The following is a 22370-nucleotide window of genomic DNA, read 5'->3' as shown; positions in this document are numbered from 1 at the left end:
TATTTTCTATAAGGCTTTTTTTTGAAAACAAAGAAAGAAATATGACATCCCCTCTGATTTCTTTTCTATTTGAAAGTCAAGATGTTTGAGATTCTCAAAATGTTTCATCAATCAAGTCAATAAAGGGCGATAAGCCTCCGTATTGGTGATCCGTAGAACACAGTAATGAGAGGATTAGAGAGCCTTTGGTAATTCACAGACATGAACTGTTTCCTTTGAAATTCTATACAGAGATAACTAGGGAAAAGGGGTAGACAAACACACTACACAGGTATGGCTTGTATAATAAAAGGAGTGAAACATTACATTATTAATCATAACTTCCAGGTGAATAATGTTTGCAGTACACTGTGCCTTGCCTTGCAATATCCTTTACCGTTTTATGATATCAAAAGGCCTGTCGCCACGTTTGTTACCACTACATCATAACATTCCAGGCGCAGAAAATGAAATGATACAGAACTTGTCATCAAAAAAACATGAAACAAGGAACACTGTGAGAATGCATAAGATGAAAATATTGTGTGAGTTCTGTTACAAAGAGAATACGGGTGTTGTAGATAAACTTTTTATGGAAGATCACTTAAGGTGGCTGTGTCTGTATTTGCACAATTTCAAAAGAATTGGTATAAGTAAGAGAACAATAAAGCAAATGTTCGGATATCTCTCAAGCTTTATCAATATCATCTCTGGAGTGACTTGGTTCAAGTCTGTGATTTGTGAATGTTAATTGTGTTCTCTGGTATCTTTCCATATGAAACGTGTGAGTGATATGATGAGTGGTTGAACGCGATACGATTTGGGTGAACGCCTTACTGGGAGTTTCACCAGGAACTGTTGTAAATCATTTTATTTTTAAAAATTCACCAAATTGAACCAAGTCTATATCATCTGATATAGCTCAATAACCTTATCGTTGCATAAAATGGTTTACAAGTAATGACTATTCAAGATGATATGTTGACGTCGTCGCTACTATTTGTGCGCTGTCGACACTGTCAATAAATTTTCATGGAATTTTCTGTCAAAATAAGCACATTTTTGTAAGCAGAATAAATTTATAGCTAGTTATGTGTCATCATTTAGGTTTCATTTCTTTGATGCATTTCAGTTTTCCCTCGGCTAGACATATTGAATCTTTCAATTCTAACAAATAGTTTAACTCAAAATAACGTTTCACCAGGTTACTTTTAGGTAATATCGTCCCTAATTTTGCAGTACTACCAGGATTTGACTGAAATGATTTATCACGTGCTTTCGAGTTTGACGTCATCTGAACTTTCGATCGTCCTTTGGTTTCATTTCCTTCTTAGTCAACATGTCAAATGCGCATGCGTTTAATTCTGACAGGGGTATTTCCCTGTTTTCCCGCCTAAATTGTAACGAGTGCGCATGCGTATCTTCAATCAGCACCATCAAGTATTGACCCTTCATGCCTAAAGTATTTCCCCGCTGCCGGTCCCGCCGTTTTTATAGATAGTATGAAAGGAGATTGAAGCATAGTCAACCATTTTATGACACGGGGTAACATATCAATTGGCTTGTACTGACTGAAAGCAAATGTTTTTATTGGATGTATGTAAAGTCGAATGAACTTCAATGGACCAGGAACACACGATACCGGAGAACTGCAATGAAAAGCTTCCTTGTAGTTGCGGTACGTACAAAATTTATCGTAAACTCACGGTTACTCTAACCCACTACCTCACGTGGGGCAGAATAACCGTGGTAAACTATATTAACTGATGCAACTTTCGCATGTTGACATTAACATTGTATTATATTTTGCAATGTCGAGTAAAAGTAATGGCTTTAAGACAGTCGCTGCTCATCCTTATACAGTGCAGCGTAGCTACAAATCTCACATCAAAGAACCCTTGACCCTTTATACCCAGGTAGTGCAGACAGTAAGCAAATCGTCAGCCTGTACAAGGATATGTTAACACTGATAACAAAGAACAGGTCAGTGTTCTCCAGAACACGCACTCCATACTATCAGAACAGACACGATGGCCCAATTCGAATGATAATCACATGCCAAATGTTTCGTCGGATTTCGGAATATACCTTATTTCATATTTTAAGAATGCTTTTCGAATGAATGCTTTGGTTACATTTGGAACTCAAGCTTTATCGTGACGTTGCTGTACAATGCAAATGAATTCGTCATATCACTTAAATAGCTCACACATCTCAAAAAGTGGATAACAGATTTAAAAATTGACTGTCCATAAGAAGGATTTTACTTTTTTCACAGAGGTATATAGGACTCTGACTTTTCTTAACATAGCGAAAATATATAATACATATTCTTAAGCCGCTGCAGTCATTGTTAAGTTATCAAAGTCGTCTTTTTAAAAATTAAAAATTACTTCAAAACAATTGTGTCTCAGAGAACTTCAAGGGATATGACGAATCTTGGATCATGCAAACAGTACAGTCTGAGTAACTATTCCGTTTTTCGTCGCCACTTTTTCATTAGCTTTGACGCTGAGGGGACGTCCAGCGGTAATACCATCATTGTTGTGTTTTCATCATAAGGACGGTGTAATGACCGTTGAATTCAAAAGTAGATAGGTAGACAAGCTCGGGCTCTATCGCAGAGTATGAAATAATGCAGGTACAAAGATTTAATCGGAATGAGGTAGCATAACCTAGCGGAAGAAATTTACGCCTTTTCACAGTTGAGGTGCCAGGGCGTGTACATCGAATAAGCAAATTACCTAGAAGTTTACATAGCCATACTGGGAATAATCTTTGGGATATGCGAGTCTCTTTGTTAACTCGATAGAAATTACCTTTTTGCTTTCAGTTATCTGCAGGCAGACAAGTCTTGCGTGATTGGGATCCGGGAGGGAGGCATGTTGCCATAAGGTTAATCAGGGTGCGAATAATTCAGTGTAGGGGTATTCGCTTGCTTTATAGATATATAGAATTACTTAAACTTTATGTCATAAGTAGTTTGTCATTTCTGCTCAATGTGCGTTTCATGGCCTCCTGACCATATGCAAATGAGGTTTAATGTAATATGACGGTACACGTTAACACTGTGCTAAAATAGACACCGTAACATGAAAACTACGGACTCGAAATTGTAAACAGAATACACCACTTAATAACTTTTGATACATTTCTCATTTTTACGATAATAACACACAAGTGACGGCCTCTGTAGTGACTTCTTCCCGTAAAATATTCTTTTCTCAAATTTTTGTGTCAACACAGGGAAGTGTATTCATATCATTAATTAACTTTCAATGTAATTGGATCATTTGCAAAGCTACGGCATAAACTGACAATTGATTATATTGCAATAAACTCAAGTGGCCAATTTTATGAAGACGTAAATGTCTAATAAGGGAACGAAGAAATTATATTGAAATGCGACTGGCATTTCAGATTTAGATATAATTACTAATAAGCTTTGCAATCGCGTTCTGTTTAGCTAATACTCAAAACACTTTAACCATGTCTAACTATGACTACCAAGTGTTCAGCATACAACAATTTTACACACATATTCACAACATATATTTCAGCAAATTGTAAGTACCCTGGTATGTTAAAATAATGCGGATCAGTCAGAGCATTTACAATAAATTTTTAGCTCGTTCTTACCAATAGTACACACACTTGTGTACACTCACAACTTGGGTCTTCAACGAATTTACATGTATTTTTCGAACACTTCCTAGCATATCATCTATGCATGCGCTTCGTCCACGTGTGTTTACTGCAGTCTATTTCAGATCGTACGGATTCGATATCTAATGTTAGTAATTTCTTTAAGAAACCGAAAGAAGTTGTCTTATAGAAATGTACACACACGTATCAAATAAGAACAATCATGAGGAAAGATAAGAGACCCTATAACCCAACGAAACAGCCAATAGATTTTAGAAAACCACGCGTACGCAAATATAGCATCGAGCACATTCTTCTTATACAGCGGTGATGTACGTGAATACTTGCCACAAGTTCTGTCTCCTCGTTGGACATTTATTGTACATGATTGATTGAAGCTCGCGTTGTTATCTTACGGGATGTTTTTCCACTTATCAATTCTACCCTGTCCCTAGATTGACTCTAGGCAGCAGTTAAACGCTCTATAGTGTCTTGATACAGTATCTTGATAAAACACTCCAAAATTTCCCAACTAGGGCAATACCATCGTGCATCGTTTATCTTGTAATCCATCAAAGATATCAGTTTACATATAATGTTGACGTTCCTTAGTGTTTGAAAAAAAACACTAGGATAGGGTGTCATTCAGTATTGACGAATAACAAGCTCTTTCACTTTGAAGGGAAACGTACGTAGCCAGGGTAAAATAAGAATGAACACGAGCATTTTACCATAATTGAGAATAATACAAAAATTTCGTAAGCGTTGACAACCAGAGGGACTATATAAGTACGGCAAGTAATTTTTTTTTATTCTTTATTTGGCTTTATTTAATGAGGGTAGCCTGGTAAACTCTAGAGAGAGTTTATCTTCCCCAGGGCCCTCGACATTACAACAAATATATACAAAACCACAAAAACAATTTTCAAGAGTGAAAATACAAATAACCACATATAACAACTGCCACATTTAACAGGAAAAGCAAGAAAAAATTAAAATTCTGCCCAATATTGTTTTAAATAATTTCTTTTAAAAGAGACAAGTGTCTCAGAAGATTTGACTTCTGTTTTCAACTTATTCCATTCCATAGCTCCCTGTACTGACCATGTGTTTTTAAAAACATTCAATTTGGCTCTAGGGATATCAAGCTTATTTTGGGAGCTAGCTCAGGTCACACGGCTATGACACTGACTGACATATTGAACATTTCCGTCATATACAATGGGGCTATACCTTTCAATGATTTAAAAACTAAACACATATTTTTGTACAAAATTCTATCAGGTAAAGGCATAATATGTAATGATCTAAAAAGTCCATTGGTCGGATAATTATACTTAGTGCCCATCATAACACGCACAGCGCGTTTCTGTAATTTGAATAACTTGTTTATATTTGCACTAGTTCCCCATGCACTACAACAATAGTCCAAATGGGAAGTATATATGCATTATATGTTCGTCTAGTACTTAATGGTAATAACCGTATTATACGTCTAAGTGGAGCTATATGTGAATTGACCTTTTCATAAATTGAATTAGTATTTGACTTCCAGTTCAAGTGTTGATCTACCACTATACCCAGGAGTCTTTTCTTCATTTACGCTAACTTTATGCGCGCATGGTCTAATAAAAACTATTTAATACATGTGCTCTCCTTTTATTTTAATGTAGCCTTTAGGCAAGAACCTCACAAATAAATTCAAATCTATGATGATATGCAGTGATGATGACAACGATAATGACACAGAACGCCTATCATTCTTTTGTTCAGAAGTTGTTTGAGGAAATGAAATGAAAATAGCAAATGCAGTTGGTAAGACGTCGTACGTTTATCAAGCGTACCAATCTACAATGAATTCGTTGCAGGCTCACAACTACGATTAGATATGTCGCAACCTTTGATTTATAGCTAGCAAAGCGTATGTGGCGACCTGACCTACGTGAACTTTGTTCACCGATATCAGCGGCAAACATGATTGACCAATGACGTGCAGTCTATGTGTAGAATGTTAATGATTCACAGCCGAATCCAGGGTAGCTATTATTCCAACCGCCATTGCGTCTTCAAAATGTGTCCCAACCGCGACACTGTTTAGGATTAGGTGAATTTGTGTGGTGTATCACTGTCAGGTAGGAGAATTCATGGATTTTATTGGAAGGGTTCGAGATCATTATGTAGTTCTAGAATCGACCAAATGCACGCCAGGGCATAACATGTCTACGGATTGCGATGTAACAGCGGACAGTTATTTTCTTGTCGTTGGTGACGCCCACATTTTGAATACCTGAAGTGAAGCAACTTAAGAATAGTTTTTGTCCAAATTTTAATGGCATTTGTCCATGAGCACTGTAATGACTTTTGATTATTATGAGGAGTTGAGTTTACATACTGGCACTTTGCGTGAAGTGTACATGACTATAATTTACATCAAAGATTTTTGAGTGAAAGGCATGTGACGTCTGAGAGATTTCTTATGCAGCATTGAATATAATATGTATAGTACAATAACTTTTATTCCCCTGAATTGTGAGCCTTGAGCTGCCATCTCTTTCATTTCAAAAGGTTCTTTTACCCTGGAGCACAGCCTACTTTGTTGACACAGCATTGCAAATCCTACTTGTGAGGACCTAACAATCGGTATTAATAATGGGACTGGATTAACTTAAGTAAACCAGTGACCTATCGATCGACACAAACATCGTTATTGGCAACACTTTTATCTGAATTCCATAAATCACTTAAACCAGAGGGGCCGTTTACTATGCAGTACTTGGTCAGATCAAAGCAGCTATCCCATTAGTCTGTTTATTTACATGGTGAGATTGGCATTCTACAAGAACCAAACGCATGATGTCTTTGTAACGCTTGCATATTATGTGTATACGTGACAATCATAACAACTCGAGTAAATAATACCGTCACACTTGAGACACATGGGGACAAGAATCGCACTGGCCTGGACAGTATGTTATGTAGAATTTCTTCCAAGACGTGCCTATTCAAGTGCGTCTACAGTATGAACGTTTATTAGACGGGCAATCTGGAAAAGACGAGGAAAATCGTGCCGCATTGTGTCAAGAAATTATTGTAATTTATTACCTAGAAACAGACTGGTCATGCGTTAATTGGCTTCATCGTGACCCATGCACAGTATCAGAGGAGCAACTGCGACGTTTACTTTTAACCTTTTACTGCTTACAAGTACACCAGTGCAGTCACCCTTGACTTTTATCAGCTGGCGCAGCACTGTCACCAACCACCAACCATAAAGAGCCGCGCTTTCAGCTTTAAACCAATCTGACTACGGTGTCGGCATAGGGTTTTATAAGAGATGTACCTCAACCGTCTTAGTTCCAAAGTTTTATTAAAGTCTACTTGCAGGGTTGGCTCAAAAACTCAACACCCAGCCCAAAAAATAAACTTCTTCTATTGATAAACCCTGTTTGAAAGACGCCATACTAGGTGCCGACAGCCGGCAAGGTATTTATAGAGTCAAACAGTAAGTGTCACAGCGCTGTGATGTAACTGAACAGACTATTCTAAATGAAACACATTTTGTATACAGCGATAGAATTTTAAGTGTTAAGCTTTTTCAGCCTCCAGCTGACAATCCTACTGTTACTTCTTTTTTAAGGAAAAGCGCAAAGGAAAAACCCCGGCATAGATAAGCGGCTGGCTTTGGCATCAATGCCTTCAACCAGAACTGACAAGAGAAAGCGGGCTCTTGGTTCGTTGATTCTATAATGTTGTAATATAACGACAAGCAATGAAGTTTCTTTTATACATTTATCAGCAATATTAAAGATATATTACAGTGCGGAGATGGGTTCTCTGTCGTGGGGAGTTCGTCGAGGACCTCGGACATTTTGCCGGGCAAACCTCCCTGCTCTCAAACATATAGCAACCCTCTACCAGTAAACATTGACAAAATCATAACATTTTCATTCAATGTAAACAGAGAGGCAATATGTATGCGTTTAAATAAAAAAATGTAAAGGTGCCCTGCAGTACAGAAATCCCAACTTAAACTTTGACATATATTTCCTTTGATTGTTATTCACAATTCCAATTATTTACAAATATCACTTACTTGAAATATGATTTAACTTCAATAAAAAGTAAATAATGTTAATGGAAATCCGACTATATATATCCACTGCAGGCACAGTTTGATGATCTCCAGTACTGTACTCTATCGTGTTTGTATCAGGCTACCCTATGATTATCTTACCTGATTATGCGTGAATGCTCGTTGAAACTTTCTTTACAGAAAAAATTACAATGTAAACTTGAAAATAACTCACATGAATTGGTTGCGAGCTCTCATGTTTCAGACAATCATCATGGCCCTATTTGTGAGTAGGGCTCAAAGAAATTTACAATTGTAAGCCATCTGCAGCAACCACCACTTTAAAATAGGCCGTGTCTTCTTTGAAATACCTGCTACTGTTCCAGTCATTGGGGATGGTAAATTCAAGGCAACCAAGTGCTGGATTGACTTCGGTCATTGGGCGATTGGAAGGCAGCAAACTCAGTCGTGGTTCCACTGTCTTCATTAAATTGTTGGCCCCTTCCTGGTCTAATAGCAGCATATTTACCTGCAAAATTTATTTGCAATAGCTCATTGAACGATTGTTGTGAATACATGTTTTGTCACGTGTGGTACAATAATAATTTTACTACTGAAAGTGAAATTGAATCGCCTCAACTCAAAATGTAACCTCTCGAGATATACCTAAGTGTACCTTAAGGGGGCGCTGCACCCAACACAGCATATTTCGCTCAAAAATCACGTTTTTGCAAATATTCACTCAATTTCATTAATTTGTTAGCCCAAGATTGAAATATTGGTTGGGTTTACTTTTTAAGTTGTCAAACAAACGTAATTTGCATGATAAAGAAGTTTTGATTTATGCAAATGCATGCAAATCATCCGATTTCCTGGCTTCTTTTTCCTCCCAATTTCAAAATTTCAAAAGAATTTTACTCCACTTTGGCGTTATGTTATTCAAATGCTCTATAAAAGAAGACTATTTTGTTTTGCTATGAAGTTCTTACATTTTGAATAAAAGACATTTGAATTTTGCTAATCATGATTTTAATCACTTTTTTGAGTGTCAGTCTTCCATATTTGAATGAGGACAGATAAAGCAAAATAAAAGTCGTTATTTTCTACATATACTGTTCTTTCAAGATCAATAAATTTTCAGAAAATAGTTTGGAGTTTTTTACTTCATTTTTTTTCACACTTACCAGAATTTAGGTTTTTTACGTCAAATATACACCCACTTGATCATTCGAGTAAACTACTGCAACCATACTAAACTTTAGTCTCTGCTTTTCGAAAATATATAGTATAAGGGGGTTTCCTGTCATCTTTGATATCATCATTTTTCCGACTGTCGGTCGATTTGATAGATATGTAAATCAAAAATGGACGTAATTTTGCGAAAGTCGTGACTAAATTACCAAATGAGATTATCTTAAGTGATTCCCTAAATACTGAAGAAATAAACGATAATCATCGGTCGAACTTTTCATTTCGTTTACCTGGTGAAGGAAGGGCCATTCTAGGATAGCATCAAAATCTCCCCTCATTATATGGACGTGGAATTTTCCAGAACGATTGTCTGTCAGGAGCAGGGAAGCACACATTTTGTAACCAGACCGGCCTACGTAAAAATTCGGAGAAAGCAACGGCGTTGTTCTTCCACCAGTCAAAAAAACTTGATTTAATAAGTTGCTGAACTTTGTAATTTTCCAGATGAATTTGCCATCATAAGAGGTCGTTTCCAATTCTTGAATTCTTCTTTTATTCTCAGCCAATCTCTCGTCTTGAATAGTTGATTTCTTTGAATTCAATGCAATCTTTGCCGAAAGCAGCAGAATTCTCCTATTACTGACGGAATTTGCGTCTGATGAACAGTATTCACTGGTCTCAGGGCCTTGTGAAGATGTCAAGCTCATTGTATAGCTATTGTTGCGGGTATTGGAGTTTTTTGCATCTTTTAATAGTTTTGACATCTTTGGTTCAAGGCAGTTTTCCTGGAGTTAAAAAGGAGGAATAAAAGTCGATCGACCTTGAAATCACACATAATTGTTGCCGGGTGGGTATAATACCTGCTTGCTAAAAGAAATACATTACGGACACAATACTGATCTTCTATATTAAAACCGCAATCGGCCTTACAGTACAGGCCTATACCTATGGCGATTGTATATTTAACATTTTTTTAAAGCAATATTTCTCATCAAAGATGACAACGAAATCCCCTGAATCTATATATTTTCAAAAATCAGAGACTCTAAAGTTAAGTATGGTAGCAGTAGTTTACTCGAACGATGGAGTGGGTGAATATTCTGGGTAAAAACTTTAATTTCGATTTTAATCATAAAAAATTGATTTAAGTCACAAACTTGACGCAATCTTCTGAAATGGTAAGGATTGAAAGACTGACACTCAAAAAACTGATCACAATCATGATAAATTGGGAGATAAAAGAAGGAGCAAGGAATCGGGTGATTTGCATACATGTGCATAAATTAACAGTCTTTATCACGCAAATTATGACTGCTTGACAAGGTAAAAGATGAACCCAACCAATATCTTAATCTTGGGTTAACAGATTAATTAAAATTGAATGAGTATTTGAAAAAAAGTGATTTTTGAGCAACGTACGCTATGCTGGGTGCAAAGCCCCTTAAACTAACCCCTAGTTTCAATACGACCCTCAGAAAGGGATAACCTGTTTATTTGAAAAAAAAAACCCAAAAAAAGCATGTCAACAAGAATCAAGTAACAAATTTGGGGCTTTCTCGAAAAGAAACACAATTGCGTAATTTTGACGCATTCGAGTGAGTCTATTTCATCATCATAAAACTCGTCGATAATAACATTTAAAATTAGAAAAGAGCTTAACGCTCGCGACTTCCTCAATGTTCTGAAAAACTTAGAAATAGTTTCAGCATACCTACCTGGAAGCTCTGAACATTGGCCACTTCAGAGTTGTGCGGTCGTATGGTACACGTCTTCACGTGTAGCTGTTTTTGTGTCAAGGAAAGTGAGAATGTAAACAAACCACGAAACTTAGGTTGTGTTGGAATATACTTTAATCTTATGTGAGGCATTTAACCCACCAAATGAAAGGTTGTGTTCATGAAATATACTAAGTATTCGCACAAAAAGAAAAAAATGGGATATTCACCAGCAAGCAACAAAACACATTGTAAGTTAATTTATTGAATTATTTATCCATTTATGTATTTATCTATGTATTCACTTATACGTATAATCAATTCATTCGTTGAGTTGGCAAGTCAGTTATATGATCAATCATTAAGTCAGTAGTTTATTTTGGCCTTCCTCCATGACTAATCCTATCGTATACCTTGAGCCAAGTTCCTGTGTAACGCTATCGGGAAAAAGCACAGTTGCATGTGTGTAATAATTTGCCCAATCATGCCAAGGTACACCTTGTCCAAATATTGGCAAGCGCGTGCATTTTAGAGCTATATTGCTTCATTCTACAATTGCGAGTTTGAAAAGAGCGCACTTTTGGTCTTTACTTGGAGGAGGCCATTTTGACTACTTTGTCACGGATTGCATGAAATGAAGGATGTCTTCAGCAAAATTACCTACTCGATAAAAGATTTTGCTGACACCGGAATCTCTCTGTTCCAAGGACAGGAGGAACTTTATTTCAAAATGATTATCTGAGATCGCTTTTAAAAGTCACGTTCCGTCAACGCTATGCACCGCCATTTTGAAACCAGCCTACTTTCGAGAGAATAATAATGTAGGTGGATTATGAATGGCTAACTCACGCGGCCGGGGAATTCAAAATCAAGCTCCCGAGCGCCACCGACGGCAATATAAATTATTTGTTTTGCATTAGGCGTCCTCGGTTCCCTGCCCCTCTTACTACTCTTAGCTGACCTACAAATCGAATTTGCCAGTTTTAATCGATTTTCGTTGATCAACTTCATTGCTTGGCATTTTCAACTTAAATTGCTCGAATTTATGGCTATTTTTGACAATAAATTACAGTCCTTGCTACCTCGGTTGCAAAAACATGCAACGAACATGGTGATTAGCATGGTAACTATGCACAATGGTGGGAGTAATAACATCAATATCACTTCCTAATAACTCTGCGCTCGCTCTCAGGTCAGACCTGTTACATATTATATCACAGGGAAGCAAGGATACACAGACAAATTAACACACAAAAAACAAAACAAAACAAAAAGTCAACGAAACAAACAACTAAACAAAGCAAAGCAAACAAGGGCTTTCTATTTCAAGGTCCATCTAATCCTTTAGAAAAATACTAAAAATGTGTATGTTTGTCAATTATATTTTCTTCATTATTATCTTAGCATACAAACCTCATCATATTCTGTAAAAATCCCATTCCATCCACATTCCTTACATTTCACCCGAAGGTGGGCCATGTCCCGTTTAGTACCTCTGTCTTCAAATACCTTAATAAAGCAATGAAAGTTCGTCAGTTTCTTTTTTGATTAAACAGCGTTTTGTTTTGAAGATTGCGCGAAGCATCCATTTTGGCCACTACTACATATTATTTGTTTCATTATTCCCCTCCATTTATATTCTTTGGTCTAAGGAATTTTAGATAATGTTGAATCGAGTCAGTTTTGCCTATCAGTGAACATATATTCAGGGAGATGACTTACTTCATCCATTGATATTGGAATATAAATTTCTTCGATTTGGCCTGTCTCATCTCTACAAGCTTGGCAAAGTCTAGTTTCCAGTCTTGTCGAGAAGCTGTGAAAAGTGTCAGGAAAGATTAATGTAATTTTTAATCAGAAACATACTGAGATTGCCATTTCGTTATAGTAATACTTGGTACGTATGCCAATGTTAACATTCATCCTACTATTTAAAGATTGAGTCCCTTTTCCTTCAAGCTTGTTGATATCAGTCGCATGCTTTTATTTATCCATACAGTGGCATTGTCACTATATAGGTTAGTATCTGATTGTGATTCGCATCACTCTCTAGGGGCACTAATTTCATACTGGTTTCAACGGAATATAAATGACAGTAGGAACTTCTACATTTCCTTTATGAAATAAAATGACCGTGCTGTATTAGCATAGTAATTGCCTGCATGACAGGTTCCAAATCGAAAAACCTGTGATAAGAAATTATTGATGTTTAAATCAATGTCAAAGCGATTTGCGTCTCAATGTTGTTTAGATGTCTCGATATTTGTGCTTATTTTGAATGAATTTACCAAAAAATTCTAGAAACACCATTCTATTGAGTTGGAGCTTTATAAAAGATGACCACCTTCTCCATTGACCCACGGAGCTAAGAGCAAAATTTCAAGTTGTCGTCGTCACATTAATCTTCCTCACAAGGGGTAGACAAAATTATTTACGCAAACATGACATTGTCAACCCAAAGTTACCATATCAAATGGTCAGTCGAAATAGTGAATATTCGTAAAAATCTACGTGTTGGCTTGTTTCATTGTCACTTTGAGATAACATGACTCGTCAAGATTGCTACCTGATAATGACGTCGATGCATTCTCTACAGTAACGATGGCCACATGTCTTCTTCTGCCAAGGATCTTTCAGCGCCAACTGACAGAATTTACACAGGTATTGGCTTTCCAGCCTCGTTTTGAAGATATCTGTTTGATAGCCGGGCATATTGTTGAAAATCAGGACCTCCTTCACTTGATCTGTAAGAAAAACAGAAAGGTTTGACTTGCCTATCATCGGATATCATGTTAGGCCTATACTCTGCAGTTCATACTCTAGAGATGTGTCTGTTGTAACCTTCTTCGCTTTTAATTCTCATTGTTGGATGTTTTCACGTGTCAGTATAAAAGCAACAGCAGGAAAAATATAGCACACCTTCAAATGGCATTATGGACTCCGGAGATATGTTTCGCTCATTCGACCAAGCATGCTACGAATTGTACTTTCAAAACAGGCGAATGCTTGCTGTTATTTGCTTACCACCTTACCCATGAATGTTGATGCTTGACCTTTGACAGTGCGATAACTATCGACAGGTGACAAAATAATATATTAGTCTTTCGGCATGCCTCATCCTGCCTGCGCCCTCCACTTTGTATTTAAATTTTTACTAACTGTCTCAGCGGGAGCAGGAACCCAAAGTTTCGGTGTTAATCCTTCCTTCACAATCGTTAGTAGCTTTAGGCCTTTTACACTTACTTTGTCATTTGCTCTGTTTTCGGTAACGGCCATCTTTCCTATACTCTTTACGCATTATTCAACAAACGATATGCGTAAAATATTCCCACTTTCGGTGATATTTGGCAGAGTCATCATTGTTTTCCTAGTTTTTTTACGAATAGGAGGTAAGTTATATTTAGTAACCTAGAAACATGATGAATGAGAGACGGACGTAACACGCCTTCTACTCCCCTTGCAGACAGACTACTAAATAGCACCAATTTGACGTATCTAAACGAGATATACGGGGTATATTGACAACTCGCTGGTGTCACTTACAGTAAAATGAGCATCTTTGTGTATTCTCAAAAGCACGAGCGTTGAAATCACGAAAAGGGGTATTTTCTAAAAATATGGGCCACGAAAGATTGGAATATTTATCAAATACATTTGATTTACAAAATGCATTTTAAGTCTCCTAGTTTCAGAACTGGTTCTAACAGTCTTCTAATATATATCAGTGTCTCATCAAAGTTGGTTTCTTCTGTCGGATGTTTAATCGTAATGCGGTATCTACAAAATGCAGAACGAGCAACGAGCATTTACACGAATTCGAAGTCGCCATGTTGTTGCTACAGCCTTCTTGTATGCAGCTCAAGTGCCACGTACCCTCATATCAGTATCAAAAGCGTCGAGTGACCGTGACCGTGACCGTAGGCGAACTCTTAAACTACTTTCGCTGCAACGGAATAACATTAATGACATTAAGTTTATCTCACTGTGACATAAGAAGAAAAACTAAAAATAAACGAGACTTACATTTAAATGTGTAGAGTTCATTCATATTCAAGAGTGCTTCCACAAGGTGTTGGGAGATCTCATGTATATCGCCAATAAGCACCTTAATACTCAACAAGCGATCACCCCACGCTGTACAAAATATCCTATGATTATACTGTCAAACTGTGACAGAATATGTACTAAACCCCAGTGCGGGAGTGAAGCAATTGTTGTTTATCTGCGTAACAAATTAGTCCTGGCCTAAGCCGGGCATCTCGGTAAGTCTGGAGTCACATACTTCGTCACAATCAAATTGTTCTAGATGATAAATATTAAGGTCGATTGAAGTGTGTGTGCTTTGTCCGTACGTTGGTGAACTCAAAATGATTAATTCGGGCGCGGAAGAATATTCCCTTGTAATGAAAACAGGCTTCACAATTCTAAATATAGCAAAGTGCAAGGGGAGATAGCGTCCATCGTTGGTGAAGTTAAACGTTTAAACAAATTTTTGTTGTACGCGATTAACATAATTTGTACTAACATGCATGTTTCGTGTATCGTGTATTTTAGAAAGCTATTAAGCTTTTTCAAATATTTCACTTATTCGTTAAATATTGTACCGAGTCCTTTGGGGGAGGGCCGGGGTGATCATCTTTCTTTTTTTATTGGTCGGTGACATTACATGCTACAGTAATTGATCATCAGATTACATGAAGCAAAAGTAAAAAAAAGTTCATACATCCTATTAGACTGTTACTTGGCCATGTCGCTTTCATAGAATCAATTCACAGTGCTTGTGAAAGTATTAATAATCCTTGTTGTCGAAGAATGCCAGCTGGTAAACAAGTAATGCCCAAGCGTTTGTTTGACTTTACATCTGTATCAAACAGACATTAACCCAATTCTAATGTATTGAACCATTGCGCAAATGTTTAAGTTATTAGAATCGTAAACAACACTACTTGCTGTTGCTGTGAGTTTACGATTTCACAATCAAAAGGTGGGTTTACACGTGTATTTTTTTAAACCTGAGGGAATCTGATTAGTCGTTCTGTAAATATTCCTTATCAGCGATCTAAGCGATCTCACGTTTACACGTCATATACAAGGTATGAATTTAGTTCGGGTCAAGCGCCCTCAGCAATATCTGGGCTAGAGAACAATCGCTTGCTTGCAATGGCGGACCCACACATCATGTAGCTGCTGTCTACGCTCTTTTTGTGCTTCTGTCAACCAATCGAGACGCCTTCGGCGAAGAAATTTACTAGGAGAGAATATTGTTGGCCTCGCCCCGTCTGATGTCGGTATCTATTTCATGTTAAGATGAAACACCTAGACAGACACCTACAATACAGACTCTTATACGGAAAATTGAGACAATCAAAGTTCCGGCCAATGCGACACTAGTAACACTGGATTTCCATGAACACGAATACACCACATTATGAGGCAATTGAATCAGTTGGCAGAGCATTAAATCAGGAAAGATCATCAAACAATTACATAATCAGTAACCAACAACGAAATACATGATAGCTCTGCTAGAAATAATCTTAATAAACAACACATTTGAATTCAACGATGAATTCTACCGGCAAATATGGGATGCTCTTATACGGAAATAATCTCGATGGGTTGTTCGCCAGAAATAGCAGATATTAGGCCTTCATTTCACGAGACAGAAATGAGAATAATACTGAAACGCAAACAACAAATACCGACCTGGCTGAGGTTCAGGGACGATGTTTTTCTGATTTTCATCGGAACACAACACGAACTCAATGAATTCATATCAAACATCAACAAAATGCGTCCTACTTTCAAATTTTCGTTTGAAAGCTCCTCTCAAGAAATCACATATTTAGACCTGACTATCTACAAAGGTCGTCGGTACAACAAAGAGAATATTCTCGACATCAAGACACACACAAAACCAACAGATATTTTCCAGTTCTTACAAAGAAACTCATGCCATCTGGCAGCAACATTCAACGGTCTGATCAAAGGTGAAACATTACCATACATCAGAACACGTAACAACGAAACCGATTTTACACAGAAAGTCACACAATTTAGTGAAAAAAAATTAGTGAAAAATTACAAGATCGACAATATAAAAAAAATGAAATAGAACGCATTATCAGAGAGACATCATAAAAGCAGGATAAGACTGCTTGAACAACAAAAAGAAACCAATAACGCCACCAACAATACAATAGTCTTCATAACAACGTATAGCCCGTACATCGACACGACAAAAATCAAGAAGGCCCTGACATAAAACTGGAGTGAACTTGAAAAAGACGAAACACTAAAAAAACTGTTCCAAAACCAACCAATAATCGCATATAGATGGAACAGAAATATAGGCGACACACTTATAAGCGCCAGACTTCATCGGATACTTTCTGTAACCATACTACCGTATACAGGCGACATACGGTTTCTATTCCCACTATATCGTACCCGCCATGGCTAAGCGACATTGTACATAAAACAGCCAAACATGATGTACACTTATATTATACACAATATCATACACAAAACGCAAACAACCCAAATATGAACGATGTGTGGAGTTGCTTTCCCTTTACTATCAGTTGCTCTCCCTTTACTAACAACTCATCGTAAAATGGCATCGTTTTTCTAGCTCTGCCACTATGACGGTTGTTGTCGGACACGGACTTGAACTGAGCTCGCAACCGTTTGATTTTGTTGTGGCATTGTTCCGCTGTCCTCTCGAGTCCCTTCTCCCTGGCCTTGGCAGCGACGTCTTCATACACTTGCCGATCCCTCGACGTGCCGTCCATCATACGGATGACGTTTTCGTCTCTCCAGATTGAAATTAGTAGCCTGATCTCTTCCTGTGACCAATTGTTGCCGCGATCGCGAGAGCTTCTTACTTGAACACCGTCCATTGTGGTAATGACCGAACCGAAGACAGGATATAGTTCGGCGTTTAGTTCGGTGTTCTGGTCACACGTGTAAATAGGCCATTGTTTAGTACGGAGCACCGAACCTGGACCAGCCCTCTGACACCGAATTAATTTAGTTCTTTGTTAGTTCGGTGTTGTCTGTTCACACGTCCAACTGACACAGGCTTATATTTATTCCGGTGTCTACTCCGGACTTAACTCCCACGTGTAAACCCCCCTAAATTTAGCGATACCCACTTGTGAGCTTTGTTCAGGTAATTCAGATTCTCTATATCACAGGGGATATTGATGTCCTTCCCCGGAGATGGGGGTGGGGTAGCGGTGTCTTGCTCTCGGCACAAATTTTATTTTGATATTTTTATTTAATTTTATATGTTTAACTACGATAGCCAATGAAGATTTATCAACCTTTGGTGTCTTGGTCTTATCTTAGCACTTGTTTTGTAAAGATTTCTTCATGTTTCTCTGATAAGCCAACGACTGGCAAGTGTTTAACAATCCCACCCGAATTTTGCCAACAACAAACGTTTGTTATTGGCAAACATTTGGCGGGATTGTTAAACACTTGCCTAGTCGTTGGCTCGGCTTATGTCATGTATTCGCCCTTTGAAAATCTCATTACCGGATTATCTTGGACAAAGTAAACAACAAACGCAGCAGCAAGGGTATACAATGTATCATTGCTGATGCGTTAATCCGGTAATAATCTGGTGACAGCGTCCACAGATTAGTAACTTGCTTGTTTTTGTACATTAGGCCACAGACAGACGTATCAGATGATAGACACAACACAGTGAGAAAACTTCGCGTAAGATTTTTAAACGACAAATACACGACACAGTCATGTATTTAAAGGAGAGTAAAACTGACGATATGTATATAGTTGCTGCTGAATTTAAAAAGCATTAAAAAGCTCTGGTACTTCAGTGAAGGAGAAAAAGAAATCTTTACGAAACCAGTGCTAGATAAAGCCAAGACTCTAAAGGTTGGCGATATAAACATTTATGTTCAATGTATGTCACAGTCAAACGTATTACAAGAAACCTATGCTGAGACCAAGGCACCTCTACCTCCTCCTCCATCCCTGAGGACAGACATTGATAACCAATGGAAAGTCTGAACTACGTGCACACTGCTCACAAGAGGGCATCGCTGAATTGGAGTGTTTTAAGAGCTGCTATGCTGGATTGTTTTTTGTCATTGGTGAACACCTGAACTGTTGTGTTGAGATGAGTAATTTCATATTTCTTCCCGCTGGAGTACCAGAGCTTTTTAATGCAACTCAATTCAGCAGCAGGTACATATCGTCACCGCGACATCCTGTTTCTTTTTTCTGGTGCGGGACATGTCTGCTGACGGAAAGATCAAAATTTAAAGGCCTGTATTGGCACCAGATTGTCTCATCAAAAAAATTACCCATCAGATTACAATTTCAATGGAAAACAAAAGGCTATCACACCTCCATAATCGTCTTACAGACTAGAACAAAGGCGATCCCAGGTATCGTGAACAGTGCCTTTAACAAGCTGGAGAGATGGGCTGCATTGCGGCTAAAACAGACGCACACCCGGGACATTAATAGAGCTTGCTGAACCATTATATTAAAAGTTTATGAACATTTTTCATGATTACGAAGTAGCAGTGCACGCTCTTTCAGTGCGAGCTCAAAGTATCTTCCTTTCCGGCGTCGTGTAAAGAAACCCACAGTGGATAAAAAAACTTCAACGAGTTTCTGTACTGTCCGCAATCATATTGATGGCGTATGCTAACCAGGGCGACAAGAAGAGATTATGACCCGTCTGACATATTTATGGCGATCAAAACAGCCTGTACACCGGCTAAAATACATTCTCGTAGCCTGTGAGGTCGTGATTATTTCTTTGCTTTGCTTGGGTTTGCTTTGTGTTTCACTGAAAAGTTTACCGAATATGACTGGTTGTCTCTTAAATGAGATTTCACACATTCCTAGTGCAATCAAGATGCGAAATCATACATTTCTTATACTATATAAAGTATCCATGTATTTCAATACACTGTATATAATGTCCTGATATATATGAGCCGATCTGTCAAGTATCTGACATAACGTGATGATTGGCCAGCCACAGCCGTAACGTTACATTCACGGTTAAATGAAAAAAAACCACTCGCCACAAAGTCAAATGAAAACATAAATATTAGTCTGAGAATAAGATTACAACAGTTGGTTACAAGGTCAGTTACCTTGGGAATCAAAGTATGAGTATGAGGACTCTAAGTAGAGTTAGCATATTCTTTTCAATGGAATGAGGATCTTAAAATGTTTTTTTTTTTATGTAGTGTACAATACGAACTGAACAATGTACAATGTCGTCTCTGATCAGCCCCGTTTGCCCCCCAACGGATATGAGCGGATCAGATTTGCACAAGACATATTGTACGTATCGAAAACAGCTTTTTCATCCACAAAACAATTATTTCCCACAAAGTGAAATGTAAATCAGCCGTAAGATTGCAAGTCATTTACCATTCAATGGTGTTGAACTACATGGAAAACCCTTACCTGTATGTTCAACAGACACGCGAGGTTCAACTGCGATAACTTTGCTAGAATCGCATCAGGAAGTGCTCGTTGCTTCGAGGCAGCACTATTGGGTAGCGCCTGTGTCGAACTAGACTGGCCCAAGTCGCCTGACTTTTCTCGACAAGAGTTCACTGGCTGGCCAAGTTGCCCGCCCTTAATGCATAGTAAGTTACAAGCCTGACGTCATTATGAATTATTATAGCAACCCAAACCCTGCAAGGTTCACAAGTCTGCGTACCAAGGCGTTCACCCCACGGTCTCAACGCTAGCCTTCCACCGAGCGTGACACTCTGCTGAAGTTTATTCCTTCAATTTATTGTGTTTCGATATTTATATGCCCACAGACTTGAAACAAGTCTAGTGTCGAACGGAATGCTTGCATTCGATTTTGCGCAATTGCATTTGTCACACGTTTTCTTCTCCTTCGTTTTGTTTTTTTATAACACAGACAAATAAAATTTTTTGTCTGTGTTCACACTGAACAAACTCTTTACTCTGGCATGGGAAAAACAACGTGAATAGCGGCGGCGGCATCAAGGGGTAAATTATTGAAATTCTTACAATTTAGAGCAGCAGATAGTTTGACAGTGTTGCTCTTCACGAGTACATGCACTTACAGTAAGCGGCAAATGACGAGTCAGCTTTTCATCTTCAGTGATCAAGGGCAAGATTGTCGTACGTGAGCTTGACTGGAGTTTTTCAGGTGCTGCCTTCAGTTTTCTTCGACGACCGGGTCACCTTCTTCAATCATGAGGAGATGATAGCTGATTCCTATAGTATGCTTTGAATAAGGATCCGCTCCAAGATTTGTCACTATGGCAAACGGAATTTTAAATTGTTTGTTATTATTAAAATTCAACATGCTGAGACTTTATGTGTATATAAAATATTTAGGACTCAAAGTTGCATGTTTTCCGACATTACATATCTAAAGCCTCCACTTATTGTTATTACCTCCATGCCTCTCCCAGGCGAAAAAAGCCAGCAAGTGGGTAAATGCATCGGTCTTGTTGACAAAAACCGATTCGAACTCATTTCGATAAGCCTACTAAAATATATCTTTGTAAAACTTCTAGAATGGACAAATCCATCAATTTAAATACATGTGAGATCACGCACCTTTTTACTGAAATTATGGCCCTCCGCGGCTTCAAAGGTTAAAGGATAAGTTACAAACAGCACAAAAGCTTTACAAAGCGGATACTCAAGGTGTAGCGCAACCATTGAATTATGAGGGGGTGCAGCCTCTAAGGCATCTTCATTTGATATTCGGCAGCGGCATACATGTAACTCACACAAAGTTGGGTGCCGCCTGGCACGCTTAATTTTTAGTATACGTGTACATGAACTATACAATACTTGACTTGTTTTAGCACTGTAAGATTGTTATTTTGTAATCAAGGATAGACTATTGAGGCACCTGAGTAATTTACTTTCTGGGATAATTGGGAAAAAATACTTGGGTGAGATGGAAAGTAAATAGTTTAGATGTTGATTAAAAGGTAATTCGTTACATGAGTAATAAATTAGTTTAACTGTCAGCCTCATTCAACACGAATGCACAGATTAGTGAATATTTACAACAACAGCCTAAATTTGCAACTGCCATGATGCCAGTCGTTGGCTTATCAGAGAAACATGAAGCTCCGGAATAAACACGCAAGTGTAAACCCCACTTAACCCCGGCTTATGTCATGTATTCATCCTTTAAAAATCTCATTGCCTGATTAACTTGACAAAGTCAACAACCAACACAGCAGCAAGGGTATACAATGTACGTTTGCTGATGCGTTAATCCTGTAATAATCCGGTGACGGCGTCCACAGCTTAGTAACTTACCCTTGCTTGTTTTGTTCATGATGCCGTAGACAAACGTATCAGATGGTAGACGCAACACAGTGAGAAAACTTCGCGTAAGATTTTTAAACGACAAATACATGACACTGTGAAGGAGAAAAAGAAATCTTTACGAAACCAGTGCTAGATGAAACCAAGACTCCAAAGGTTGGCGATGTAAACGTTTATATGTCATGTATGTCACAGTGAAACGTATTACAAGAAAATATACAATAGCAACGAAGGTTAACAAGAAACCCATGCTGAAATCAAGGCACCGCTACCCCCGCCCCCATCCCTGAGGACGGACATTGATAAGCCATAGAAAACCTGAATTACGTGCACACAGTTCACAAAAGAGTGTCGCTGAATTGGAGTGTTTTAAGAGTTGCTGTGCTCACAGGCGGACCAGACGTTATTAGGGGCCCAAGCCTATGGGCATGGGCCGT

General features: G+C 38.1%; 1 protein-coding gene across 2 annotated transcripts; it reads right to left on the bottom strand.

The window, feature by feature from the left end:
* Positions 1–4477: 4477 nt before the first annotated feature.
* LOC139152541 (TNF receptor-associated factor 2-like) lies at positions 4478–20928 on the bottom strand. 2 transcript variants are annotated; one of them, XM_070725753.1, is made up of 7 exons: positions 20703–20928; positions 13169–13346; positions 12325–12418; positions 12016–12111; positions 10603–10668; positions 9178–9672; positions 4478–8225 (listed from the first exon to the last, which is right to left on the bottom strand). In XM_070725753.1, exons 2-7 carry the CDS (start codon positions 13312–13314, stop codon positions 8004–8006), a joined length of 1119 nt encoding a protein of 372 aa, XP_070581854.1. In that variant the 5' UTR covers positions 13315–13346; positions 20703–20928; the 3' UTR covers positions 4478–8003. The 2 variants fall into 2 exon arrangements, with proteins under 2 accessions (XP_070581854.1, XP_070581856.1); XM_070725755.1 differs by lacking the exon at positions 20703–20928 and adding an exon at positions 13846–14166.
* Positions 20929–22370: the final 1442 nt, after the last annotated feature.

This window comes from Ptychodera flava, chromosome 16, assembly GCF_041260155.1.
Source record: "Ptychodera flava strain L36383 chromosome 16, AS_Pfla_20210202, whole genome shotgun sequence".
Taxonomy (NCBI): Eukaryota; Metazoa; Hemichordata; class Enteropneusta; family Ptychoderidae; genus Ptychodera; species Ptychodera flava.
The sequence above is the reverse complement of the archived record's forward strand: the minus strand, read 5'-3'. Positions and strand labels throughout refer to the sequence as shown.